This window comes from Chaetomium tenue, assembly GCF_020726465.1.
Source record: "Chaetomium tenue strain MPI-SDFR-AT-0079 chromosome Unknown F5144scaffold_1, whole genome shotgun sequence".
Classification (NCBI taxonomy): Eukaryota; Fungi; Ascomycota; class Sordariomycetes; order Sordariales; family Chaetomiaceae; genus Chaetomium; species Chaetomium tenue.
Window position 1 is genome coordinate 6,386,790 of NW_027117329.1, and position 26,450 is coordinate 6,413,239.

Consider the following 26,450-nt stretch of genomic DNA (forward strand, 5'->3'; position numbering starts at 1 on the left):
CGCGTCTGGCTGTTCTCTACGCACAGGTACCACAGATACGAGGCTCCAAGTTTCCCGACATTCCAGTGAGAACTTCATTGTCCATAGACAAAAACATGGTCAGACGACCACAAAGATGATAAGTCCCGCTGGTCAGGTTCTCACCGTTCACAACCATACCGTAACTGCCGTGTCTACGTAGTCTACATTGCTCATGCCGCGAACAACACAAGCCGATGGATGGGCGGACTCTGGCTATAAAACAGAGGTCGCCGACCCATGATGTCCATCTCGTGAAATAGTCCGAGCAGTTCAAAACCGACAGACAACATCTCAGCAACCCTGGAAACCAGCATTGAAACAACATTGAAACCAGCCGCAATCATGACTTCCCGCTGTACACTCCCCTATTATTGCCCCCGCTCAAGCCTCCCTGCGGGCGTGGACCTGCCTTCGGTAGCCGAAATCCTCGCGTCAAAGGAGGTTATATCAGACCCGCGCAGCACCAACAAAGTAGTCCGTGTGAACGACCACTTCGCCGTCAAGTATGGGAAGGAGAGTACCCGCCTTCGGGAGGGTGAGAATCAGCTTTTCGTCCAGCAATCCAGCCGCGTCCGTGTGCCGACAGTTTATGCCATCTACCACGACGAGACAACCAAATTGAACTTCCTCGTCCAAGAGTACATCCCCGGCAAGAATCTCTCAAGCATTTGGTTTCGCCTTGATCACAAAGAGAAAGATGCTATAATGTCACAGCTCCGGGACCAACTGGTCAGCTTACGCGCAATCCCGGGGCAGGGCTACTACGGTGGACTCTGGCGGCAGCCGATTTTGGACCCCTACTTTACAGCGGTGACTAAGCCTGACGATCAGCCCGACAGCACCATCGTAGCGCCGAAAGAGACCGAAGAGGAGTGGGTTGAAGCCTTGTGGAAGTGTTACCGACAAACAATCGACTATGAAGTGTCACAAGGCCGTCCGTTCTTCTCGCCTCACATCCGTCGCCAATACCATCGCGCCTTCAGCGGCCACAGCCCCACTTTCACCCACGGCGACTTCAACCCTTCAAACGTCATGGTTCGAGATGACGATAAGAGCGTGGTAATCATCGACTGGGAATATTCAGGGTGGTGCCCAACTTTCTGGGAATATTGCACTACCATGTTGTTCCTCAGCTTCGAGGACGACTTATGCGAGTGGATTCCAAATGTTTTCGACTCCCATTATACTACCGAGTATGGTTGGATGATGCACTTCAGAGCTGCGATGTCAATGCATTTTCGAAGCCTATAAGAATGGAAGTGGGATGGCGAAGGCTGGATTGTCGGCGCTGCCGCAAGAGCTGATCACTGGTGATGGGTTCTGCGCAAAAGTTTTCAGAGTCATGCCATTCGTTGCCTGTCAGTCTATGATGCTATCAACCTTCCACTCGGCGCCCCTGCCATAAATCTCTCTCAACCCGAATCGAAAACCGAACCATTTTCCCCCATGTCTTCCTTCCTTCCCTTGTGACCCCCCCTTGTCTGGCCGTGACCACGCTCCTCGACGGCGCTACTAGATGCCGTCCGACCGGTAAACGATGCCGTCCGGGCGGGGCGACAGATCGACACGCCTCCCTGATCATCTCGTTGTCCTGGCGCCGCACCCAACCAATGTGCTGCTTGGTTTGGCCGCTCGTGTCGGCGAAGGGATCACAACAAGTGTGGGAATAGTGCTTCATTCCATGGTGGTTGCCGTCAACACCGTACGCGTGATTGTTTTCCACCCAGATGAAGTGTTGGAGCAGATCGCGTTCGAAAGCGGTGGCTAGGTAAGCGCGGTAGTGGGTTTGCTCGGAAGGCTCATCGGGAGTGCCGGTGGTGGTGTTGTTGGCGTTGATGTCGAGAGAAGGGATTGGACGGGGGGTCGGATGGGGGCTCGACGGGGGGGTTGACGCCGGAGTTGAAACGGGTGTCGATGCGGGAGTAGACGTCGGAGTCAAAGCGGGGGTCGGCACGGGGGGCGACACAAAGGCCGACACGAAGGCCGACGCCAAGGCCGACCCTAGAGTCGCAGCGGGGGTCGATACGGGGGTCGAAGCTGGAGTCAAAACGGGGGGTGACACGGGCGCCGACACAGGGGCCGACACGGGGGTCGACGCCGGCGTCAAAGAGGCGGTCGACACGGGCGCCGACACGGGCGCCGACACGGGAGTCGACGCCGGAGTCAAAGCGGGGGTCAACACAGGGGCCAACACAGGGGCCAACATGGGGGTCGACACAGCGGCCGACACGGGGGTCGACACAGGGACCGACACCGGGGCCGACACGGGGGTCGACACCGGAGTCAAAGCGGGGGTCTACACAGGGGCCGACGCGGGGGTGGACACGGGAGTTGACGCCGGAGTCGAAGCGGGGGGCGCTACGGGGGTCGACACGGGGACCAAGATCTTAGTGGTGAAGCTTGTGGTGCCGTTCCCGTTGATCGTCACGTGGTTACCGGTGGTTGCCATGTTGCTGGTGTTGTTGAAGCTGTTGAAGCTTTGTGGTGTGAACCCAACTTCGCAGTTAGGTTGGCGATGGCGATAAAGAATTGGATGTCAAGATAGGAGATTTGATGAAAAGATGAGGAAGAGTTGATGGCAGGATGGGAGGAAGTCAGAGAGGATGTTATAGTCGAGACGAGAGGTGGAGGGCGGGTTGAGTCCATGTTCGCATGTGTGAAATTGTCCTCTCGGTTGAGTCTCGTCACAAGCTGGCAGACAAAGAAAGCTGTCAACAAACTGACAGAAGCTCACCGCCATCAAATTGAACGATAGATCATCATGCAGAATGTCGGCAAGAACCAGGACGTGCCGACAAATCCGTTCAAGCCCCTAAATGACAACCGTCGATGCAGGCAGCCGCCCGCGTCACTCAGTCCTGATCCACTGGGCTACTTGCAAGCCACCCACCAAAAGGCCCCCCATGGGAAAAACTATACGACTACCTAAGGTAAGGTAGCCAGCAGTCTCCCACGGTTTCACTATTGATCAATTTTTCTGGATGAACCGTTCAATTTCTCAAATCTTCAACCATGTCGCCATCGGGGGTCGAAGCTGGGAAGGACGTGAAGTCAATATGAGATCCCTCTCTGCGTGGAGGTTGCCCAGGGGCCGGGGCAGGGGGTGCATTTCCCGTTTGTATGCACATACGTGATTGGCGGAAGGGAAAGGCTGAGTACCATGGTGGAGAATGTCTCAGTCTGCCGCCGCTAGCAGGCCGAAATTCATGCCCAGCCAAGAAAGAAGCTGTCTCAAAAACGATTTACGACTGCGGGAGCCCCTCTTGCCCCTCCATGCTCGGTGCCGCTCGGCGCCCGCCCCCCCATGCTCGGTGCCCCTCCATGATTGCCCGAGCCGCGAGGGGTAAGAGGCGGCGTGGCGATGGAAGCCGCCGTTCTTTTCATCACCGCCGGCGCAAGTTTATGGTTGCTCCACCTTCATTCCGTTTGCTTTCCATTTTAGAATAGTTAGGTAGGTGACGGTTGCTTTGGGCGAACAGCCAGTTTTGTTTGTCTGTACTCCCGGGGCCATTGGCTTGACTTTGATCTTGAACACACGGTGGGCATTGAGACCAACCAAAAAGTCTCCGGGGATTGGAGAATCTAGAACAACCCTTGAAGTCCGTTGGACTGACGCAGGTCATTTTTTTGGTGTCTCACTTTTGCTGTTGCGGTGAGGTGTGATAAGGCTGCAGGTTCCCCCCCCCGGCAGTTTAATTGGGTACCCAACCCCCGGGCACATCTCCCACACCAATTTTTGTTTTGGGCAGTTAGCCAAGATCGATTAACAGATGGGTCGACTAAGTCTTCTCAGACTTCAAAGTCCTTTGGATATTGGATGGAAGAGTGACTGGCTATTATTTTGCAAGTCGAATCATCAAATTTGGATATATTTTGCGAATGTTGTTGGTGTGAAGTTGGGTGTCAGTTCGCCCATGAGTCTCGATTCATTAAACGGCCGGGAGTCTGGTCAGGGGTCTGCGCGATCAGCAGCGGGCCGATCCACTGAAGTGCCTTCCCCACAGGCGGCTCCTCCGCTGAAGGCAGGTCCCAAACAGGCCACAGGCCCAATTAGGTAAGGTAGCAGGAGAAGACCCAAAGAGGTGGTGCCACCGACGACAAAAACGAAGGAGGAGGGAAAAGGTTCAAATTCCCTCCCTTCCCAATCATGTCCGCAGTAGGTGAACCAACTCGACCCAGTTGAGATTCTTTCTCATCGCAAGGCGTCAACTTCAACTCCAGGGGGACTTTGACGCAGCACTGTGATACCGTACTTGACGTTCCAATTCTCCCCGCTCTCGAGGCGTCTTTGGGCATGATCAAGGAGGTGGCCTCCCGGCGAGAGCAGGAGAGTAGCTATCCGACAGCTTTCACCTGGTGGACGGCGACTCGGTCAAGCAAAAGTTGCTGGCTCGCGCGCAGACGATCACCACCAACGTGGACGACGCGATGCAAGCAGGGGGTCTCATCTCCCAGCCGATCGGCGGGGGTGCCATCCCGGGGTGGGTTGGAAGGAAGCCAGGGAGCCCAGACTCTGTGATCGAAGGCTGAGGAACAAACAACGGGGTGATCGCAGCCCCTGTCCCTGTCAGCTCGGCTACCTAATCCAATCTGGGTTTGGTGTACTCTGGCACTGGCACGTGTCTGGTGAACGACAGTTGAGTTGCCCAAGCCGGCTCGCTGGATTCCCCTTCGTTGGGCACGAGATGGACCCTCTGTCCTGCCGACCTGGACCGAACGGAATACGAAGTACGTCATCCCATGATCCCAGCTTCAGCCAGCCGGTGAGGGACCGCACAATGGAAATACAAGAAACTCAATTGACTGAAGCCCACAGCCGCCCGACGCGAACAGGTTCCACCCATCCAAGCCTAAATTAGACACCTTCAGAAAAGGATCGGCAATGGAACCGGACAGAGGCCAAACAGAGGGAAACTGACAGGCGGTGCCACGGATTTGTCGAATTGACCTGCTGAAGAAAACTGAAACCCCCCACCCATGGATTTGTCTGGGCACCCTTGGCACCCAAGCTTGCCAAGGCACCCCGCCCACAGCGTGGCCCTTTCCCTTCAAACACCATCCTCTTGGCATCCTCAACGACGCGCGCTTCAAGGGCCTTCGCCTTCACCAGGGAGGAGCACCACGATTTTACAAGGTAAGCTGTCGGGCTGTCACCGTGGAGCATTGAGAGGTTGAACCGGCAAATACGAAGATAACGTATAAAATGCCAATGACTGTGGCACGGCTAAAGCCTCGTGAGCCCAGCCACCATCCGTCAGCCGCCGTCCATCAGCCACAGCCTAGCCACCACCAATCAGCCACCACCCATTCACCACCCATCCAAAAGTGGGTGACAAAAAAATGGCAGAGGGGAGTTTATGCCCGTTTTCTCTCGCGATTCTTCTAGAAATGAACCCATTCAATTTACCAACATCTTCCTCTGATTATGAAATATTCTTGAATTGGATAAGCGTCATTAAATTGTGCTGATATGGTGGTGTTTGGTGGTTGTGAGATTTTGCGGACCTTCCAGCCAGCCACCTTCCAGCCAGCCACCTTCCAGCCAGCCACCTTCCAGCCAGCCGCATTCCATCCAGCTACCTTCCATCCAGCCACTACTACCCATTAGCCACCATCCATCCAGCCACTATCGATCAGCCACCTTCCAGCCAGCCACATCTATACAGCCACTACCACCCATTAGCCACCGTCCAGCCACCACCACCCATTAGCCACCGTCCAGCCAGCCACCACCACCCATTAGCCACCAGCCAGCCAGCCACCATCTATTAGCCACTATCCATCCAACCACCTACCTAACCAGGCTGACGACCGCCCTCGCCAAGCACTAGATAAAAGCCAAGGCGACCAGCCATTTCCTATGGATTACGACCTACTGCGCTAGTACCGTCGACAGCTTCCGGCCGTGAACTTACTCCCTTTTAGTTGTCTCCAGCCCCAGGACTAGGAGAGCCTGGTTCATCGGCCGACTCGGGCTCGGTCGTCGGCTGCGGCAGCTTTCCTTGGGTACCTAGGTACCTTGTAATTGTTGGTGCGAGGGTCGTGGTTGCGAGGGTTGTAACTTGTAAGTAGCTGCCACAGTTGTGGGGGCGAGTGGGTTGCGAGCTTGCTTACAGTAAGGTAACCCCATACGATACAGTCAAGGTAACCTTTGTGTTCTTATAAGCACTCGTGGATTGACGGCCGGACTTACATACAATGCAATACGTCAAAGACTATAAGCTCCATTTTGTGGCTTTCCCATTGAAGCCTAGAACAGAGTCTTAGTAGGCAGTGATGAATGCGCTGATACTATGTGGACAACAGAGCTGAACATGATGCAACGGAGTGGGGGTGAAAAGGAGGGTTCAATTTGATGTTCTTCGAAAAAGGGAGGTCCGAGGTATTGGTAACTTGAACATTTTCTAACATTCGCTTTAGGCACCTTAAGTTCACACTCATCACATTCTCCATCCTCATGAGTGTCATTTCTACGATCATCCCATTTCACTCGACACCGCATTTTCCCCATTCTACATTGCCTCCCCTTCCACTTCCTCCTACCCCCCGTCAGCAGAACTGCACAGGGAGCCGAAGCCCCTGTCCGTATGCCGACCTTTCCCGGTCACTATATAACGCGCCACGCCGGACAAGAACGCTCCCGTCATCCCAGGCCCTCCGAGGCTGCAGGACCCCGGACTCGCCGAGCGCGGCGACGGCGTCGACGACCCAGTGCTGGCAGTGGCGGACGGGGGCGTCCGGGTCGATGCGTTTCAGCCGGTCGTCCCACTGCTTGGCGGGCGCGGGGACGAGCCCGCACACCTCGTCCACCCTCGCGCCGCCGCCGCGCCGCACCCAGCCAATGTGCTTCATGGTGTGGCCCGTCAGGGACCGAAACGGGTGCTGGCACGGCTTGAACTCGTGGTACATGCCCTCGTACAGGTTGCCGTTCACCTGGAACAACCGGCCCCAGTCAGTCGAGGGATTCTCCGGGTTGGTTTCCACGCAGATGGCGTGGTGGGGTAGGTCGGTGGTCATGTAGGTGACGAGGTAAACGCGGTCGTGGGTGTGCTCTGAAGGTACAACAGTGCCGCCACCACACATACAGTTGCGGAGTGCAATCTTGTTTTCGCTGGCACTGTCGGTGGGTCTTCCGGGGATGCTTTCGATGGGGCTGTCGGGGAGGCTTTCGATGATGCTCTCGGCCATGCTCTCGATGTCAAGCAACATGCCTTCGGTGAAGCTTGCGGCGGGGCTGCCGGCAGGGCTTTCGATGGCGTTTTCGGAGATGCTTTGGGTGATGCTTTCGGTGATGCTTGCGGTGATTCTTTCGGTTACATTCCTCAAAAATGCCCTTCGATCTTTTGTGGCAGTCCCAAACGTCACCCGCGTGGTGATGATGACGTCGGCGGGAATGCTCGTCCTGTTCGTCACCATGTTGGCGACGCTGTTGTCGCTGTCAGAGTCGTCGACGACGCTGGTTGCTGGCTCCGCCTCATCCACACCGCTGGCGATGGTGTCGGTGATGATGATGGCAGGAGTAGATATGGGGGTGGTGGTGTTGATCACCCCCGACTCGAAGGTAGCCATGTTGCTAGAGTTGCTGGGGAGTGAATGTTATTCGAGTTAGTTGTTAATTACTGGATCTCTCGTACAACGAAGGATGGGGAAGATTATATTAACGATGAGAGGTGCGGTGGTGACGAGGTGGATGTGCCGGTACCGTGGGCGGACAATGAAGTTGAACGAACGGAGTTGGTGCCGGTCAAGACGACGGCTTAACTTCAAATATAAACCATCTCCGGTGGTTTGAGTGTTTACAAAAAGGTACATAAAAGACTGTGTTCGCCGGCAGTATGTTGTTCTACATACACCGGATTGTCTTCACCTGTTCGATGTTTGGCCTACCAAGGGTTGACGTGGGCTTCCCGATATGGACATGATTCGCTCGCCCGTGCCCGCGGTGCAAGACAGTGGCGGTCGAACATTGAAGGGAAAATGAACTGTGATGGCGATTATAGAATACCTTAGTCCAATCAGGCCCAATCCGACACGAATCATTTGATGCATCCAGTCCCGTTGTTGATAACCATAGATTGGAAATGAAACCTTTGAACTTTCTCCTCCGAAGTACCGGTGGTCGGTCGGTCCGTGGAACGGCGAATTGTGGGGCCTGTCAGTCGGTGGTGGGTCCAATGCACGACGTCATCCGGTTTTCGGCTTCGGACCAGTGAACCCCCACCAGCGAGCCAGCCCCTTTCCCAGCTGAGGTGAGTCCAGCGAAGAACCCAGTCAGCAACAGTGAGGAGACTCATTATCCGAGTAATGCGACTAGCCAACAACCATGTCTCCGCAACTGGATCATGAGCACGACCGCCCCAAGCCCAAATTTGGGCACTTGCCCCTCAGCACGAGCGGCCCACTAAAATGTGCTCTTAAAGGCACTGTTCTCCTAAACCACTCATACTTCAACAAGGGGTCTGCCTTCACAAAGGAGGAACGCCGCGACTTTGAGCTGTCGGGTTTGTTACCGCAGAGCATCCAGACGTTGGATCAGCAAGTGCAGCGCGCATACGAGCAGTACTCCGCGCGACCGGACGATCTTGCCAAGAACACCTTTCTGATGTCCATGAAGGAGCAAAATGAAGTGCTCTACTTCAAGGTGCGTCGTTGATGTTTCGTAGCGCGGTTCCGGGGAATCCAGTGAGCGCGGGGGTTGACACGTTAGCACACGTAGTTGCTGCTGGACCATCTCGACGAGATGTTCAGCGTTGTCTACACGCCCACCGAAGGGGACGCCATTGAGAATTTCTCGCGGCTGTTTAGAAGGCCGCAAGGCGTGTTCTTAAACGTGCACGACAGCGAAAGGGTGCATCACGATTTATCGTTGTGGGGGATGCCCGATGATATCGACTACATTGTTGTGACAGGTGCGACATTTCATCCCCGAGCTCGGTCGAGGTGGTAGGTATCAACTAACCAAACTAGACGGCGAGGAGATACTCGGCATTGGAGATCAGGGATGCGGGGGCATCCTGATATCCGTGGCCAAACTGGCCCTCATGACCCTCTGCGCGGGCATTCACCCGAATCGGGTGCTGCCTGTCGTCTTGGATTGTGGCACCGACAATGAGACCCTCTTGAACGACCCGCTGTACCTAGGCCTCAGAGAGAAGCGGGTCCGGGGTAAGAAATATGACAACCTCGTGGAAACCTTCGTCAAGTCCGCCCGGGAGCTATACCCAAGGGCGTACATACACTTTGAAGATTTTGGCTTTCACAACGGTGAGAGTCGCAGTACCTTGTGTGTAGACCAAAGCTAACACGGAGAAGCACGGCGACTCCTCGATCGGTGGCGGCCAGACATTCCCTGCTTCAACGATGACGTCCAAGGAACCGGGTGCGTGACCCTGGCCGCCATATTCGCCGGCCTGCACGTCTCGAAGACGAAGTTGGGTGACCTTCGCATGGTTGTGTTTGGTGGAGGGACGGCCGGTGTCGGTATCGCAGATCAAGTCCGCGACGCCATCGCGACCGAGCGGGGCATCACTAAGGAGGAAGCCGCACGGCAGATATGGTGCGTTCTCCTCGTGCCCGGCCTTGTGTCCGCGCTAACGTGAATCCCGTCGGTGAGGCTCATTGACAAACCCGGGCTTTTGACGAACCAAGTCGAGAGGCTCTCCGATGCCCAAAAAACCTACGCCAGGTCAGAAGATTGGACCGATAAGAAAACAGACCTGTTGGGAGTGGTCAAGGAGGTCAAGCCGAATGTGCTGGTCGGTACATCCACGGTGCCAAAGGCGTTCACGGAGGAGATCGTCCGTGGGATGGCAGCCCATGTCGAGCGGCCCCTCATCCTCCCGTTGTCCAACCCCACGAGACTGCATGAAGCAGCCCCAGCCGACTTGTTCTCATGGACGAACGGGAAGGCGCTCGTGGCCACGGGCAGCCCGTTCAAACCCGTCAAAGGTCCATGGGGGCCGGACGGCAAGGAAGTGCAGATCGAGGTGGCCGAATGCAACAACAGTGTCGTTTTTCCCGGCATAGGGCTTGGGAGCGTGTTGTGTCGGGCCAGACTTGTCACCGATAAGATGCTGATTGCGGCAGTGAATGGCGTGGTGAGACACAGCCCAGCGCTGGCAGACGATACAGCACCACTGTTGCCAGGAGTTGACAAAGTGCGCGAGGTGAGCGTCAGAGTTGCGCGGGAGGTGATTCAAGCTGCCGTGGAGGAAGGGGTAGCGACGGAAGAAGGCATCCCAAAGGATGAAAAAGAGCTGGATGAATGGATTATGGAGCAGATGTGGGATCCAGTTTACCGGCCGCTCCAGTATGTCGAGGCTCACAGCGCGAGCCGTCAGGCCAAAGGCGAACTGCGTGTCGTTGGGAGCTTGCCGCAGCGCAAATGACCCACTGGGTCATGCGAGCCTGCCAAGTGCCTGCCAAGAGCGTGCCTTGTGCTCAGAAATAAAATGCCTCTCATTTACAGGGTTAGGGTACTGGCCTTCTCGGGCACCAAAATTCTCACGTGACCGCTCACAGACTTTGGTAGGGTTTTCGGCCCACACCAAAAATTATCGCGAATCGCCGTCAATTATTCAGGTGCCTTTTTCGTTTCCCGAAATTTCGACTCCCCATCGTCAAGTCGCATTTCCGCAACCACATTCACAATGGCCAAGCTTTCGTGAGTCCATACCGTCCTACTGCTTCTCGTGCGATTCCCGACAACTACCGCCGAATTCCGAACCGCCGCTCTTCAGTGCTGCCAGAAATTTCGCAATGGAGGGGAAGTTGTGGGTGGACGGTCAAGCCACTGCGGAAAACTTGGGGAGCGGCGGTCGACTTCGAGCGGCAGCTGTTGAGAAATCGCCGAAATAACGCTACATTTGTGTCCGCTAACCTCGGCCAACAGACGTGGTGCCCCTGGTGGGAAGGTGAAGATGACCCTCGGTCTTCCCGTGTACGTGCGATTCCGTTCTCCAAGCCCGAAAAAACGATCTCCGAACAACGAACCCGATCCGAATTGAGAGGATGTTGGACACAGGGGATTTTGTCGCTAACGGGGGGGTAGTGGTGCTATCATGAACTGCGCGGACAACTCGGGTGCGCGAAACCTCTACATTATCTCAGTCAAGGGCATCGGTGCCCGCCTGAACAGGCTGCCCGCCGGCGGTGTTGGCGACATGGTGATGGCGACGGTTAAGAAGGGAAAGCCCGAGCTCCGGAAGAAGGTCCACCCGGCAGTCATCGTCCGCCAGGCCAAGCCCTGGAAGCGCTTCGACGGCGTCTTCCTCTACTTTGAGGACAACGCTGGTGTGGTATGTGCTTTGGCAGGTTGCAGGCAAGAGCAGGGCTCTCGTGTGCGAGCACTGCTCAAGCCTGTCATACCGTATTCCCCCCTGTCATGTCGGTTGGTCTAACATGGTGCAGATTGTCAACCCCAAGGGTGAGATGAAGGGCTCCGCCATCACCGGCCCCGTCGGGAAGGAGGCCGCTGAGCTCTGGCCCCGTATTGCCAGCAACTCTGGTGTTGTGATGTGAGAGGGTTTCTCGCGGGAGCGATGGGTCATTGGCATGCGGAATTTCGAGGGACGGATGAGAAGGACAGGAAGAGGGCCGCAAAAGGCTCGGGCTGGATCGGCAGGCTTGCATTTCTGGCTGCGGCGTGCTAGGGAGTCATACCACTGCATGATATACAGGTCAATTCGGAATTCGTTCTTCGAACACGGTCCTTTCGGTCCGGCGTTGCTCGCGCGCAAGCTTGTGACGGAGTTGGGCGGGGACTCGACTGACACCCACCACGGCCCGGGATTTCCGAGACGGTCAACGAACGACCTTGCGGATATCCTTCAGGCCCGACGGTCCTTGGATGGCTACAGCACAGCGCTGCGCAAGGAGGCAGTGACTCGGCTCTAAGTTTTCTTCTTGGCAGCATCTCCAGCGACCACTCTCCGGAGAGTCGTTCCGTCCTGTCTTGTCCCTGTCATGGTTTCGATCACTCCGGTTGCACCTAGGGATCTACCGGTGCTTGAACTCTCGGCCCGTGCTTGATGTCCTGGCGGTTGATGGGGTGCGGTCCGGGTGAGAGCTGGCCGACCCAGTGGCCCCACCCTTGCCACACCTCTGGTCGGGTCGGTCTTACTAATATCCGGGGGTAACGACAACCGTACTTCCGGCCCGCCAACTTTCCACGCTCCCATCCGCACACGGCTCTCCTTCAACCGTCCACGCGTCTCTTAACCCGTCACTAGATATCTACCAACCTCTTAACACGCCCGTCATACTTGGTTGCCCACGTATCCTCATAGGCCCCCTCCTTGATCTCCATACTTGCCCCCATACGTAAACACCGCGAGCTGCACCGGGAACCACATGAATTGGTTGCCGAGGGGCTTGCCGCCTGTAAATCTGACCCGGAAGGGCATGTATGGGTCGTAACACCTGATTACAGGTTTCTCGCGCTCAGCGATGCCCAAGTTCGTGTCGTGGGGAAGGCCCCGTCCTACCTTAGGTCGGAGTTAAGGGCTGCCCTTATAACCACCCGGGTTTGGGTTGGGATTCGGAGCCACCATCGTGATGGTCATGATGATCCCAAAGTGTTTCTCTTGTGAAGTCTAACCGTGAGTCTGAGCTTAAGCCTCTTCTTTTTGCTTAGTCTCCCCCGGACGGCAAAGGGATCTCTTGAGGCCCCACCCCTGGTCATCCATGTCCGAAACCACAATGCCGACGTCCTTGCACGCGTTTGGACATAAACTAAACTAAAAACACTAGGCCCGGCATGGCTGTGCTAGCCACTCTCGTCGGCAAAGTCAACTGGGGTGTTTTATGCCGGTACTGTAGAGTTTCTAGCACCTTGGCCATTTTCTTTTTACTTCTCCTTGTTTAGGTAGTGTACACTGATGCTGGCACCTTTCCACTCGGCCATCCTTAAACCAATATAGAGGACCACATATTTGGCGTTCTCGGCAACTGGCTGGACATCACGGCTAAACCCAACTCGCGGACAGTAGAAGTAGATGTCGGCAACCACACCACCTGCCCGTCGCCTAGTCTACCGCCCAGCAAAAGTGGACAGGATGCCTGCCTAATACATCTTCCCTGCAGCATCAGCACACCATTATCCCTATCCCGACTTGAATATCTTACTGCAAAGTGTGATTGCAAGGAACGAGACCAACGTGGTTCCGAAGATTGGCTTCCCCTGCTACAGCAAGTAAGGGGCGCACTACTATAGCCAAAAAGACAAGCACAAATGAAACTGAGATCGCAAAGGACCAATTGCTCAGCAGTCGGTAACAAGGGGTGAAATATCGATTCGAGTGCCCCAAACTGGCGTGAAAGAATGAGCGTACTAGGAGACATAAAGAGATCCCATGAAGGGTGGCTTAAGAGGCTGCTCGACGCCGGGTCCGCCACCGTCGATGCGATGGACCCAAGATGTAGGTAGGTTATTGCTACCGAGGGAAGCGTCCCAGAGGAATCAAGCCCAAGTTAACACCAAACAATCGTTATGCCATCAGCGACCATATTAACAAAGCCCACAAGATGTATTATGGTCAGATTGGGTCTTTAGTAATCCATCCCACCCCAAGGGAAACTGTATTCGATTCATCATCAGGCCATTGGATTAGTTGCCCGTTCACCATGAGCTATTCCCGTTGCTCGTTTTCTTGAGGACATGTTACCAAGAATGCGCTTATGGCAATGCGGGAATTAGAGCCGTGACGAACCCCCCAACGCCTTTGCGGGACGCATGGACGGAGTGGGCTAGGCTTTCATCATTTTCATATTTCCTTGCTCAAGTTGAGACTCGGAACGGAAGACTAGGACAACGCGATAATCGTGACGACGAGCACATTATGCAAGGAGTGCGGTTTCCATCTTGTGATCACAGGGAAGGCGAGGAATGCGTGATGATATACAATTCTGTTGATGCTATCCCTAACCGTCCATCTAATGCTAAACAAAAGAAACCCGTTACGTAGGTAAGTAAAGTAAGGTAATTATCTAACCGCCCGCCAACCCCAACTCCAAAAAAGATCATGTGTAAATGCAACAATGCAACTAGGACGGCTGGTCGAGGTCCTCTCCCCTCGCGACCGGCGCAGCCTGCCACAACATCGACGTCATGCTCAGCTCGATGGCCCCCTTCTTCTTGCGCTCCACTTTGGCATTCACAGTCCTTTGGTAGTCTCTCTCCCACTTCTCCGTGAAAGTGACGCTCCCCGACACCATGACCTCGTGCCCCGTCCGGTAAGTCCAACCGCCGCCCTGGCGACCGCGCCTCCCATCCTGCTCCTCCCCTTCCTTCCCCCCCGGAGTCAACACCTCAACCCGCATCCTCCTCCTCGCCACCTTATCCTCCCCCCTCCCAGGCACACTGACCTCCACAGTCCCAGGGTTCTCCCACGCCCTCTTCGCCGCCTCCACCAGCCCCTTCCCCTCCCCACCATCACCACCATCCGCCTGCACCCCCTGCAACAAATCCACAAACACAGCCCTCGACAACCCCTCCACCAAAACCCTCACCACAAACCCACACTTCATATGCCGATTCCAAAACGTCACCACCGCCACCTGAAACAACCCCCCAGCAGCACCCCTCACCCCATAATCCACCCCCCCCAACCTCAAACTCCCAAACTCCCCATTCCACACCGCCCCCGGCCCCCTGACATCCAACACCCCATACCCGGGCGCAATCAAATCCGGCGCGCGCACAAAAACCACCTCATCCGCCCTCCGCGCCACCTCCCCCCCGCCGCCGCGGCCGTCCCCACTCGCGTCCAGCGCCGCCTCGTTGCTGGTCGGCAGGTAGAGGCGGCGCGGCTTGGCGGAGGGCCGCTCGGCGGTGGGCACGGCGGTGGGCTGGCGGGAGCGGGTGCGCACGAAGAGGTTGGGGGTGGTGGGCGTGGTGGTGAGGAGCAGGGCGAGTTGGGCGGTGGGGTCGTGCTCGGCGTGGCAGTTGAGGATGGCGAGGTAGGTGGTGCTGGGGTTGGGGGTGTAGGTGTTGGAGGAGGGGGGGTTGGTGGTGGTGGTGGGGGTGCGGGCGAGGTCGAGGGTGATGTGTAGGCCTTTGTTGGTGAGGGCGTAGTCGGTGATGGGTTGGTTGGGGGGTGGGGCGGAGACGACGACGTGCGCCATGCCGGCGAAGTCTTTGGGGGACTGGGCGAGGATGCCCGTGGTGCCGGCGAGGTCGTCGAAGTCGATCTCGTCGAGGTCGGGGTGTTGGCCGGGGTAGTGCGGGGCGTGGGCCTGTTCGTCGCCGAGGGTGCCCCAGGCGAAGATGGTGTGGTCGTCGGAACGCTTGATGATTTCTTCTTGCAGGCGGAGGAAGGCCTTGTCGCCCTCGCCGTAGATGACGGGCATGTGGACGCCGAAGAGGCCCATGAGGGAGTAGGCGAGATCCTCGGGCTTGGTGGTGGTTCGGTTGGCAGCCCAGGACATGCGCTGGGCCACGCTGGCGTTCGGGACGAGCTTTGGCTCAAGGAGCGTCAGCTCATCCACCCCGGTAATCTTGGCGACGTGCTTGACGAGCGAGGATTTGGTCCCGAGTAGCCTCCATCCCCGGGCGTAGAAGACAACCTTCCGCGGAGCCAGCAGTTCCTGCAATGTCCACCCGCGAGTGAACCACCGGCTGTTGGTGAAATGGTCCTTCCACGTCATGTAGGCCTCTGTGTAGTCATCGAAATGGACGTCCTCGAGAAATGCATAGCACACCGCCGCTCGTTGATACCAGCCGAACATGGAGTTCACCGCCTCGGAAACCTCCGCGCTACTCCGCTTATCGATGCAGCAGGTGTCCACCCAGACATATCGAAATCCGTCCTTCTCGGCTTGACCGCATGCGTAGGCAATTTTGGCGTACCCGGCCTTGTGCTCGAAGGGATGGAGTACCACAGAGGGCACCATGCTGCCTCGTTGACTCCTTGCGTCAGAAGAGTCGGAGTGGTCGCTCTCGTAACCGTTGGTGAGAGCGGGAAGCGGTGGACCCCGGTTGGCGCGAGCCCGTTCTCCTCGAAAGGCCATCAGCATGGTTGAAAGAAGCATAAGCTTCATGGCGTCTGGTGTATCGGCGTTTCGCGGCATCAGGTCTGCAGGGGGTTCTTGTTGTGACCGACGATATCTGGCGATGGCTTCCATGTCGTGGAATGTCATCTCTTCGGTGCCCCATGTATGCGAGAGGATGGCATATTCGGGAATGTTAGTTCCGTGGAACTCCTCCACCTCGCGTGTTGAAACGTTGAGTAGTCTCATTGCGAAGGTGGGAAGGCGGGATGGTGGTATGTGTGTCAGATGTCAAATGTCAAATGTCGGATGTAAACAAAGGTGTAAACAAATGTAGACGATTGACGGTGTGTAACTGTATGTAAGACTGTGTGTAAGAGTGTAAGAGTGGAACTATTATGTGTAACGTGGGTGGAGCCAGAAGAGAAAAAGAAACAAAAACGAAAACGGCCAATTTTCGTCGTTGTGAGACTGAGAAGTTGCTGAAGGATGAAAAAGGGCGCACATATCAATTCACTCAAAACCCCATCTTTATTAAACTTTCTCATTTTTCTCATACAGGGCGCGTGCCATCTTCACTCGGCGTGTTTTCCAGGGCGAGTCCAGGTGGCGGCAGTTTGTTGGAGCGACTGGGAGCCCACCAGGTGGTCCAATCAGGATCGAGATTTTAGATTCCCGCCCCTGAATTTGACTGAATTCGAATGCCCTCGAGTCCCATCGGGTGCAGTCAGGCTCCGACCTAGGACCCGCTCCCAAAGCCAAGCCTGCCGTTTCCACGAAACTGTTGCGGCAGTGTTGCCCGACGAGTCGCTGGCATGAACCAGTGGTTCAAGGCGTCAACGTGGTCCCTCATCTGGCGCGGTCCATCATCATGTCGTCAGTGGTAGACAACTTAATTAGTCACATGTCGATTTTGTTTATTCTTGGGCCTTTAACAATAAGGCCAATGCCCGAAAGGGGTTCGAGAATAGGATGCCCATTCGATGCAATGCTCGCCCTGCAGTGTGAATCGTGAAGATTCAATCACCACTCGAAGGCGTCGGAGTTAGAGGTTGGCTAGCACATTGCCAGCTCTCCCCTCATCTTTTCCCCGCTAAGGCCCAAGAATCCGAGATTGGGAACTTGGGGAACATTCAATCCCGAATCCCGATTCGAGTAACTTCATCCTTTGATTTGATTGGCACGTGACTCGACTTCAGCACACAAAGACATTGTTGTTAGACATTGTTTCCAAACAGCCGAATGGCCAAGGAGCCTGGATGATTGCCTCATTTTCAAAGTCTTTCTTGTATTCAACCTACTTTATGGATGTGCCCCAGGAATGCACAAGTAAACCTCACGTGCAAAGAAACCCCCAACCAAGTAAGGCACTGTTCATGGAAATTGCAGGTTGACGACTGGACCAGCAGCACGGTGTACCTTGCCCTCTGCAGGCAATGGTCCAAATCAGTCCACACCCTCACATGACCTCCTCACAGACTTGCCCCCAAACTTAATAGGGCCACGGAGAGAGAGTATCCAGGGACCAACGCTATGTATTCTCATGCCCCTCGTGATAATACCCGACGGCGATATACCAGGAATTAAGTACGTGCGTAAATGCAAATGTTTGTACCCCTTGAAACACGTGATCCCCGTCCATGTCCACGAGATCTAACCATGCACCGCGAGCGCCATGTAAATGCAAAAGACGTGCTCCGTCCCAATGCCCAGAGTGCCATGCTATCCTAGCACTCATCAAAGAACCATGTTTTTTTGCTTGACGAAAGGAAAAGGTCCAGTCCAGAGAAGGAAAAAGGAAAAAAAGGAAAAAAGAGAAATATACCCAGTCCCTCCTGTGTACAGCCAGTCCATCCCCTGCGCAAAACGGTCAGGGTGGCCGCCCAGCATCTCGCAACTGCTTCCATATACAACCCCACCATCTTCAAGTTTTGAAACTCCTTTTTTCTTTTTTGTTGTTGCCTGCCAGCAGGCGCCGCCCGAATGTGATGTCATTCATGACCCCTCAAGACATCGGCCCCGGCGGTCCGGGAGGTGGCCCATGCGGCATGGCGTAGAGATACGACGGCTGTTGAAGGAACCCCTGGTGTGGCGGGGGATGTTGCAGCATCATAGGCGGGCCCTGGGGCAGAGCCAGTAACCCCGAGCCGGGTTGGCCGTGCATCGAGGCGGGCGTGGTCGGGTCCGACGGGCCCGCAGACCCCGAATCCGTCATCTGGCCCATCCCATTCGGATCGCTGCCGTCCGCGTTCGGGTTGGTCGCCGCCTTTTCGGCCTTCTTGTTGGCCAATGTGGTGCGCCGCTTCTCGACAGCACCCTGCATCTCGCCCGAAGCCCACCGCCCTGTGTTGTGTGTTAGCGAATTTGCTCCATTCATGCACAGAAAGGGTGGAAACTTACTCCTCATGGACCAGCTCATCTTCTCCGACTTGGTCATCTCGGCGTACGGCTTGTCGAGATCTCCGTCCCCGTTGGCTGCAGCGCCCATCTGGGCCTCGTTCGCAGCAGCCGCCTTTTTGCCGCGTGGTCGCTTTGGCTTGGAGCTGGGTGCTCCGTTGGACGGTGTCGATGCCCGCGAGGGTGCCGACGAAGAAGCTCCGTGGTTGGTGAGCTTGATCTTGGTGATGGGCTTCTTCACCAAGGGGGGGGGAGGAGGCGGGGGGTGGGTTCCGGCGACGAAGGCGGGGGCCGCGTTGAACGTGTGCAGGTACGGCCCTGCCTGCGTTGCCGCCGGTTGGGAACCGTTGCCCGCATCGACCACCATGGGCCCGGTCACGAAGTTGTGATAAAACTTCGTCGCCACTGGCGGCTGCAGCGGCGGTGGGGTGGCCGGGCGAGGAGAGGGGGACGGGACCGAGGGCGGCGGGGGTGGTGCCTGGGCGGCCGGTTCCTTCTTTCTCGGTCCCCGCTTCTTCGGCTCGGCCGCGGCGCCGTTTGTCTTTTGGCCAGCCGCGCCCCGACCCCGTCGCTGCGGGCGAGTCTCCAGCTCCGGGTCGTTCTCCAGCACAAAGTTGCGCTTCCGCTTCTCCCGGAGCGAGTACGTCGACTCGGTCGTCTCGGCCGTGTGCGCCGTGCCGTTAGACGACGAGGTCGACGGCCTCGAATCAGGCTGCGTCGAAGCGTTGCTGTAGAACGACGAGCTAGCCACTTCGCCGCCGGCTTGCTGGTTTGGCTGCAAGCCCTTGGTGCCACGGGCACGCTTCGGCTTGCTAGCCTCACCGCCGAAGCCAGCCGGTACCGATGTTGGCGGCTCCGGAACAGACGGCGCGCCCCGCCCGCGCCTGCGTGTGGCCTTCGGTTTCTCTCCCACTTCCCGTTCTTCGTCTTCTGTCCGGTTGCCGTCCGCTCCGGCGACTGGCGTGATCTGGTCTCGGTCATCCAGCAGCACGGCGGCACGTGCACGCGCAGCCCGCACTTTCCGGGGTGATTCAGAAAAGCTCTCGGCAAAATGGCCTTGCTCTGGGCCCTCGTATTCGTCCCCGTTCCCAGCGGTGGTCGGCTTCCGCCGTTGACGGCGCCCGGGGCCAAGCACGGTGATTCCTGTCGGTGTTCCAGCCCGGCTCGGATCTTTGCTCTGGTCTGAGACGTGGCGAGGCTTTCTGGTCCGCTTCCCCTCGACGACATTCTCCTCGGCAAGTTCTGCTCCTTTCTCGGTCCTCTTCCGGAGTCGGTTCTCAGGCATCTCCCAGCGCTGTTCTTCCGGGTTTTGCCGGCCAACTTGGGTAGGGTGTGTGTTGAGCTTGAACCCGTATGCCTGGGCCATGACACGGTCTTCTTCCTTTTGTTGCTCGAGCAAAGGGTCGTCAATGTAAGGGCGGGGTGCGCGTATCCCTCGTACTTCAAACGGGGCTGGGCCTTTGACTGGGTCGTCAAAATGACGCCGCGGCGGCAGTGGTTCGTCTGCCTTCTGCCGATTCTCCCAGTTGATGACCGTCTTATCGTGGGCTTTGCGGCGCTTTGCATTATCCTCGTCGTCCAAGAGCTTCTTGAGTTCGTTGTACTCCTGTTGGTAGGTATGCAAAGTCTCCACCGCTGCAGCGACCGTCTCGTACAGGCGCTCATTCGAAAAGTCTTGCCACCCCTCAAACGCCTCGACGAAATCGTTGGAGTCGCGGATCTTGGGGAATAGGTATTGGGTGTGCGGATTCCGCGTCACCTCCACAGGCTCGCCAGGGCTGCTTGCCTTGACCTGATCATCCATCAGCTCGTCGGCATCTTGCTCGTCCTCCGGTACGTCGTCCTGGCCCATGCCGTCATCAAAAGGAGCGGGTGAAGGGGCCGCGGTGGGTGGGCGGGATTCAACCAGCTGCGAGTCTCGAGAGATGGCTTCCTCAACAGACGCGGCGGGAATGAGTGCCGGCGTCCTAGCCACGACGGTGGAACTGGCTGTGGATTCTGTTGTTGGTGTCGGAGTGGCAGAGGGAGAGGCTTGGGCGTGGACAGACTTGTACCGACGCGCACATTCGTTATTGAATTCCCGAATAGAAATGAGCGGCTCCCCTTTCTCTTGCCTCCGTCTCGTTTCCTTGCGGTAAAGAACCATGAACTCCTTGTATTTCAGAGGACGGCTTGTTTCCCATTCGATTCCGGCAGACTTCCTCTCGAGTGAGGGAAGGACAGGTGTAGGTGTCGGAAAAGGAGTAGGCTCTCCTTTGGGTTCCGCCTTGAGTTCCGTCTTGGGCTCTGCTTTAAGTTCTCCTTTGACGGTTTGGACTGGGTGCACCCATTCCGTATACGGACCAGGGAGGGGAATATCCTCTTCCTCATATGGGGTGAGTTTAAGATGAGATGCAAAGGGGACCTCGGCGCCGTAGATGGGGTCCAACGCCTTGAACCTTGCTGGCCCTGTCGGTTTGGGGCCTGTGAATGGCGCCGTGTGAGGAACGAGCGACCCAGATGTCACCCCATGAGAAGTTTGGGGCGCCGCGAAAGGCAATCCTGATTCGGGCGCGAGAACGCGAACCGGCTTCTGAGTTTCCAGTTGTGTTGTCGGTGCTTGCTGTGACGCCCTGTCTTGCTGGTGGTCTGGTTGTTGGGACGGGCTCTGCTCCACACGGCCCGCCTCGTCAATTTGGGTTTCGAGGGCCTCAGGAAGGTCGGCCTCGGAATCTTGCATAACGACGGATACAAAGTCGTCCGACGCTTTATCCTCATTTTCGAAAGCCGGCTCTGCTTTCTCCGCATCGGCATCAGACATGAGTGAAAGATGAGAGGGGTGAAGCTGGGGCTGAGGTTCGTTGTAAGGTTGGTCGGGAATGATGCCGTCAATCACCTGATCACCTTCTTCGGCGATGGACATGGCATCCTCAATTGGCTGGGACGACGGCGCGGGCGGTGTCGGCCGTTGCACTTGGACACGGGCAGCCACGGTCTCGCCCGAAGATGTCGGACGCGACTCGGGGTCCTGGGACGAGGAATGGTCGGATGCCTCTGACGGGGCGTCGGGGCCGGTGTTGGGCACGCTAACGAGAATGGTGTCCTGCACCTCATTGTCGGACGGTTGATCGAGATAAGGACTGAGATCTGCGGACAACTTTTTGGATGGGTTGCGGCGGCGGGCCACTGGCATTCGAGGCGGTACTGGAGACTTGTCGATGCGGTGGCGCTTATTGAGGTTTGAGGCGACGTCTTCGGATTCATCGCCGGAGTCGTCATGGCCGGCTTTCCTCTTGCGGCTGCGAGCACCGGGAGTAGCCGCGGGCTTGACAACCAAGTCGTTCTTGGCTGCTGGCAAACCGAGGTCATCATCAATCATCTCCTGGGTGTAATCAATGCGGGCACGCTTTCGCAGGGAATGACCGCCTTTTGAATGACCCTCGTCATCGGCGGCGCCTTCATAGGGCGTCTCGAACGTCCTTGACCTCTTCCGGGCAGGGCCATGGGCAGCCATGATGGAGCCCGCTGCTGGCGGCGACTCGTCGGCAAAGGAAAAGAAAGGAAAAGTGGAACTACGGACTGGCCGGTCAGCCCGATCAGCTTGTTCAGTCGCGGGAGATGAGGCGCGATAGGTTGTTTGAGTGTGGTTGTTGGCCTGGCGGGCACCGGTTCTACCCCCTCGCTGCGGTGTCGTATATGGCACCCTGTTTGACGGAAGGATGTTGGAAGGCTCGGGAGTGGTTGGGGGAGCCGTGTCTGAAAAAGAGAGGCTCTGATGAGACGAGTAGGAGTGAGAATGAGAGTGAGACGGAAGCGTGGCACGCTTCTTTGCGCCGCGCCCGCGAGGGATGCTGCTACGACCGCGGTCCATGGAGGGCGGTTGTAATTCAATTTGATCGCCAGCGCCACTTGCACGACCGTCGTCAAGTGGCTGCTGCATCCAGGCGGTGATGTTAATGGGTGTTGTGTGGTTGTCGTAGTGGTGTGTAAGAGACGGATGGCTGCGGCGAAAAAAGAGAATCGCACTAAAGCAATACCGGGGCTGGCTTCCAACGTGTCAAGGGTGGTAAAGTCAGACGGGCTGCCAAAGCCAGGTTGGTCGCTTATTTGCGTGTTGCAGAAAGAAGAATGCAGACTGTGCAACCCTTGAAATGGGCCAAAAAAATACAAAAGAGTGTTGGAGGGATGAATGAAGTATTTGGTCTTTGTACTGTTATTGTTGGAAAGCTACAATAGCAATGCTGGAGGTGAATATCAGACCGACTCTTGGAGCGTGTGTTGCCCTCTTTGCGTGTTAGATTTCTTCTCAGGTCAATTTCTGGAGGTTCCCGAATAAGCCACGCCCAATCGCATTTCGCCAGCCGCCCCTGCTGTGCAGCCCCACCTCCACAGCTGCCAGCAGCTGTGCACCCACGCTTAAAACGGCACTGTGCTCTCTTTCCGAGTCCCGTCTTGCTGGCCAGGGAACATGGAGCCTGGCCAATGAATGAGACTTGCATCCGACCGAGGCCCGCATGGTTCTGATTGCAGGGGCTTGACTTGCAGCCCGGCGCGGTTGCATAACCCCAACCCAAGTGCCTTGACACGACTAAACCCAGCCAACTAAAGCTCGTTGACGCAACACAACAGCTCCCGTGCCCCCACCTGGTTTCAGTGGTTAACAAGACCTCTGTGTACCGCACTGCGCTGCCCGAAGCATCACCTCACTTCATCGCGTCGCCCTGCATCAATTGCACATTATTACGCATTAGGCAGACAGCTGGGTGTCTCGAGTCTTGCAACAATGGCTAGCAAACGGACAAAGGCCCCCCCCACCGACGACGAGCTTGGCGATCTCTTCGAGGGTATCGGCGGCGACAAGGCCATCAAGAAAACCACCAAAGCCAAGCCGACCACTGCCAAACCCAAAGCCGATGCCGCCGATCAAGACATCCTCGCCGAACTCGAAAACCAGCTCGGCGAGAAAGCCCCGGAGCGACCGCACACACCCCGCGTTCGCGATGTCGCCAAACGGACGTCCACCAACACACCCCCTCCAGCCGCCGAAGCCACGCGCAAATCCGCCGAGAGTACCGGGTCGCACCGTGCTAGCCTCACCCCGAGTGCCACGAGCTCCGAGCCCCACGACAGCGAGAAGAGAGCACCCGCTCAACAGACACAAACAGGGGGTGGTGCGGGTGGCGGCGGCTGGTGGGGCGGGCTTTTGTCGACTGCATCGGCTGCCATGAAGCAGGCCGAGGCCGCTGTCAAGGAGATCCAGCAGAACGAAGAGGCCAAGAAGTGGGCAGATCAAGTCCGCGGCAATGTGGGAGCGCTGAGGGGTTTCGGTGCGTTTCTCCCCATTCTCATTGTCGCCTCCTACAACTGTCACCCCAAACCAAACAGGCCATACTAACATACATTCTCCTTAACCCAGGCGACGAGATTCGGCACCGCGCCCTCCCAACCTTCACCAACATCCTCCACACGCTCGCCCCGCCCATCTCCTCCCACGAGCGCCTCCTCATCCACATCACCCACGACCTGGTCGGGTACCCCTCCCTCGACCCGCTCATCTACGGCGTCTTCAACCGCGTTATGGCGCAGGTCGAGGGCGGCGACCTGATGGTGATCCAGCGCGGGCAAGAATTCACACTCCGCAGCCCTTCGGCCGAGAAACCCGGCACGGCGCTCTTCAGCGCAGCCCAACAATCAGCAGCCGGGTGGCGCGACGGGCCGTGGTGGCGGCAGGCCGACGTGGCGCGCGACCTCGGGGTGGTGCAGGGCCTGGTGGAGGGCACCAAGCTGTGCCGAGCCAACGCCGAGGGGTACGCGGCGGACTACTTCGCGGCGCACGGCGGCATCGAGCAGGCCAAGCAGCGGGCGGCCGAGCCCGTCAGCGAGTCCAACCCCGTCCGCAGCTCCGACATCTTCCTGTCGGTGCAGGCCGTCAACGTGCGGGCCGACAAGACGCTGTTCGCCGGGTCGACGGCCGTGGAGAAGGAGAAGGAGGCGTCGGTCGTCGCCGAGGAGGACGAGGACGCCGAGGGCGAGGTGTGCTTCGCCGTCTACATCCTCGACCCCGTGCACGAGATCCAGTACGCCACCGTCAGCCAGCCTGTGCGGGCGCGGTGGATCCGCTGGCTGGACGCCCCCGCCACGCCGGTGACGCCGGCCAGCGGGGACGAGGAGTTCCAGGCCGAGTTTGGGCGGGTCCCCGAGGAGATCCGGGAGATCATCGAGAGTGGTGGTGTGGATCCCCGCGAGTGGGTGGCTGAGTGGGTGGAGGAAGCCCTAGGCCTCTCGGTGGGCATCGTTGCGCAGAAATACGTCGCGCGGCGCATGGGGGTTGGTGAAGGCGGTATTGGGAAGGGCAAGCAAAAGGTGGAGAGCGTCATGGAGAAGGGCGGGAACGAGGCTGCTAGAGCCGGCTTGATTTGAACGCGGAGGGACGGGGGTTATCTGGATGTTAAGCACAGGCACAGGATTATTACAGGGGCGGGCTACCTGTGGATTAACTGGCTGGTATCATGCTATGCTGTTAGTGGGAGTGCTCTGGGGCTCTACTTGGCGTAATGGAGTTGGAACAGAGAACTTGAACAACTATATTTCGTATCAATGTCCTCAAATCAATACCGGCCTCAAGACCTCCGTGTAAGCGATATCATGACCGTCCAGTCGTCCACTCGTTCAGTTTCTAATCTTGTAGCTGAATGAAAGAAGGCGTTCCAACGAGCTGTGAGCGGCATTCACAATAGCTTTGGCACCCGGGTTGACCAGCTTCGACTTTTGTTCTTGCTCCGTCTCGCTTGTCTGGAGTTAGCAATGAACTAATAACAGGCCTTATCTTAGAGAGCGTGGGTGTTTCATAACCAGAACAGAAACTTGCATTATCAAAAGCTGGCCAGCCAACACAAAGAGGCCGACAAAGGCGGCAGCAAAACTCAGATAGCCGGTGACAGCATCTCTGTCGTCGGCTACGCTACCCCCGGCATCAAACCCATCCGAAACTATCGTCAAGCCAGTTTGGCAATCAGCGAGGCCGAATTGGAGCATGTCTCCAAATTGGGAGTGCACGACCGAGGCATCGGAAATCAAATACCCAAGCTGGCTGGCATGATGCCCGAGCTGCTGGAGTCTTGATGAAAGCATCCCCAGGCATTGGTGAAGGTCATGGTCGCCTGGCTCATCTCGGGCTGCCTGAAGGACCCGCCGGGTTCGGACGACCATCGAGTGCGCCTTGTCGGACAGGGCTGAACAAGTGGCTGCGGCCTTTACCTGAGAAAACTCGCCCATGGTTTCGCGTTGGTTTGTTTCGAAAGAAGGAGAGAGAAGAAGGGGAAAATGACAAAACTGCTGAGTACTTGATAAATCACCAAATGCGACCGAACCTGCTGCACAAAAGTCAAGCTGGATTACCTACACGACCACAGCTTGAGCGGTCTCTCAAAGTGCGGGGTTTCACTCCAATGCTCCTCCTGCATTCGTTAAAGGAGAGAGCTGGGGGATTTTCGGGTTTATCCGTCAACGGACCAAGGAGGACATATCAACTTGACTCGCTACAAACATAGATGCCGTAAAAACACGATTAAAATTGAAGTTAACCGAATTGCAATAAAAGTACCCAGCTAATTCAGTCAAAAACGCAATGAGGACGGGATCTTTGAAAAGCGCGTCAAACGTAGGTCAAACGCCGGCATTAAGAGACATGACCTTGGGCACTCTCTTTAAGAGAGTGCACGTCTTACCACTGAATCCAGCCATTCCACTTCCTTCTCATACCATTGATACACCACTTCACCCTTGGTACCAAACAACTCGTCGTGATTCGCCCTTTTCAACGCCTCTCTATCCTCCATCCACCAAGGTGACTCTCGGTACTATCTTCCCATCCGATAACTACCTATACTATCTCCTTGTACCACCGCTGGATTGGGTCTACCCGCGTCCCAAACACCTTGCCCCTACTGCTAAGCCTCAGGGCCTCTCCATCTTGCATCATCGGCGCCCCCATCTCCTTCACCACCTCCTTCCACTTGCTATAGTATTACCGCGTTATCAACCACCCGCAAATTTCTTTCGTCCAA

The 26,450-nt window shown here is 56.8% G+C and overlaps 9 protein-coding genes across 9 annotated transcripts; 4 read left to right on the plus strand and 5 right to left on the minus strand.

Moving 5' to 3' along the window:
* Positions 1 to 363: 363 nt before the first annotated feature.
* Positions 364 to 1,272, plus strand: F5144DRAFT_479260 (kinase-like domain-containing protein; the record flags this gene model as incomplete). The annotated part of the gene is made up of 2 exons (XM_066785149.1): positions 364 to 659; positions 756 to 1,272. 2 exons carry the CDS (start codon positions 364 to 366, stop codon positions 1,270 to 1,272), a joined length of 813 nt encoding a protein of 270 aa, XP_066649655.1.
* A 62-nt stretch (positions 1,273 to 1,334) lies between these two features.
* On the minus strand, positions 1,335 to 2,336 carry F5144DRAFT_84211 (uncharacterized protein). Its single transcript, XM_066793462.1, has one exon. It carries the CDS (start codon positions 2,225 to 2,227, stop codon positions 1,397 to 1,399), a length of 831 nt encoding a protein of 276 aa, XP_066649656.1. The 5' UTR covers positions 2,228 to 2,336; the 3' UTR covers positions 1,335 to 1,396.
* A 4,234-nt stretch (positions 2,337 to 6,570) lies between these two features.
* Positions 6,571 to 7,590, minus strand: F5144DRAFT_598755 (uncharacterized protein; the record flags this gene model as incomplete). Its single annotated transcript, XM_066790972.1, has 1 exon — positions 6,571 to 7,590. The coding sequence occupies one exon, from the start codon at positions 7,588 to 7,590 to the stop codon at positions 6,571 to 6,573; it is 1,020 nt and encodes a 339-aa protein (XP_066649657.1).
* A 754-nt stretch (positions 7,591 to 8,344) lies between these two features.
* On the plus strand, positions 8,345 to 10,409 carry F5144DRAFT_589597 (uncharacterized protein; the record flags this gene model as incomplete). The annotated part of the gene is made up of 5 exons (XM_066790064.1): positions 8,345 to 8,662; positions 8,762 to 8,930; positions 8,962 to 9,186; positions 9,334 to 9,577; positions 9,635 to 10,409. 5 exons carry the CDS (start codon positions 8,345 to 8,347, stop codon positions 10,407 to 10,409), a joined length of 1,731 nt encoding a protein of 576 aa, XP_066649658.1.
* A 261-nt stretch (positions 10,410 to 10,670) lies between these two features.
* On the plus strand, positions 10,671 to 11,541 carry F5144DRAFT_589598 (60S ribosomal protein uL14; the record flags this gene model as incomplete). Its single annotated transcript, XM_066790065.1, has 4 exons — positions 10,671 to 10,684; positions 10,913 to 10,960; positions 11,072 to 11,318; positions 11,431 to 11,541. The coding sequence occupies 4 exons, from the start codon at positions 10,671 to 10,673 to the stop codon at positions 11,539 to 11,541; spliced, it is 420 nt and encodes a 139-aa protein (XP_066649659.1).
* Positions 11,542 to 14,064: 2,523 nt separating this feature from the next.
* On the minus strand, positions 14,065 to 16,257 carry F5144DRAFT_589603 (heterokaryon incompatibility protein-domain-containing protein; the record flags this gene model as incomplete). The annotated part of the gene is made up of 2 exons (XM_066790066.1): positions 14,065 to 14,577; positions 14,731 to 16,257. The coding sequence occupies 2 exons, from the start codon at positions 16,255 to 16,257 to the stop codon at positions 14,065 to 14,067; spliced, it is 2,040 nt and encodes a 679-aa protein (XP_066649660.1).
* A 1,622-nt stretch (positions 16,258 to 17,879) lies between these two features.
* F5144DRAFT_84524 (uncharacterized protein) lies at positions 17,880 to 22,405 on the minus strand. The gene is made up of 2 exons (XM_066793463.1): positions 18,409 to 22,405; positions 17,880 to 18,351 (listed from the first exon to the last, which is right to left on the minus strand). Exons 1-2 carry the CDS (start codon positions 22,322 to 22,324, stop codon positions 18,014 to 18,016), a joined length of 4,254 nt encoding a protein of 1,417 aa, XP_066649661.1. The 5' UTR covers positions 22,325 to 22,405; the 3' UTR covers positions 17,880 to 18,013.
* A 415-nt stretch (positions 22,406 to 22,820) lies between these two features.
* On the plus strand, positions 22,821 to 24,985 carry F5144DRAFT_525248 (maintenance of telomere capping protein 1). The gene is made up of 2 exons (XM_066786799.1): positions 22,821 to 23,711; positions 23,801 to 24,985. The coding sequence occupies exons 1-2, from the start codon at positions 23,168 to 23,170 to the stop codon at positions 24,802 to 24,804; spliced, it is 1,548 nt and encodes a 515-aa protein (XP_066649662.1). The 5' UTR covers positions 22,821 to 23,167; the 3' UTR covers positions 24,805 to 24,985.
* F5144DRAFT_559250 (uncharacterized protein) lies at positions 24,986 to 25,934 on the minus strand. Its single transcript, XM_066788130.1, has 2 exons — positions 25,253 to 25,934; positions 24,986 to 25,171 (listed from the first exon to the last, which is right to left on the minus strand). Exons 1-2 carry the CDS (start codon positions 25,657 to 25,659, stop codon positions 25,054 to 25,056), a joined length of 525 nt encoding a protein of 174 aa, XP_066649663.1. The 5' UTR covers positions 25,660 to 25,934; the 3' UTR covers positions 24,986 to 25,053.
* Positions 25,935 to 26,450: the final 516 nt, after the last annotated feature.

Coding starts and splice junctions, on each gene's coding strand:
- F5144DRAFT_84211 (XM_066793462.1), bottom strand. CDS start 2,227: ATGTTGGCCCCTGTGTTGGCCCCTGTGTTGACCCCCGCTTTGACTCCG.
- F5144DRAFT_84524 (XM_066793463.1), bottom strand. CDS start 22,324: ATGCAGCAGCCACTTGACGACGGTCGTGCAAGTGGCGCTGGCGATCAA. Junction 18,352..18,408: donor GATGAGCTGGTCCATGAGGA/GTAAGTTTCCAC, acceptor CACACAACACAG/GGCGGTGGGCTTCGGGCGAG.
- F5144DRAFT_525248 (XM_066786799.1), top strand. CDS start 23,168: ATGGCTAGCAAACGGACAAAGGCCCCCCCCACCGACGACGAGCTTGGC. Junction 23,712..23,800: donor GGGAGCGCTGAGGGGTTTCG/GTGCGTTTCTCC, acceptor TCCTTAACCCAG/GCGACGAGATTCGGCACCGC.
- F5144DRAFT_559250 (XM_066788130.1), bottom strand. CDS start 25,659: ATGGGCGAGTTTTCTCAGGTAAAGGCCGCAGCCACTTGTTCAGCCCTG. Junction 25,172..25,252: donor GCTGGCCAGCTTTTGATAAT/GCAAGTTTCTGT, acceptor ACTCCAGACAAG/CGAGACGGAGCAAGAACAAA.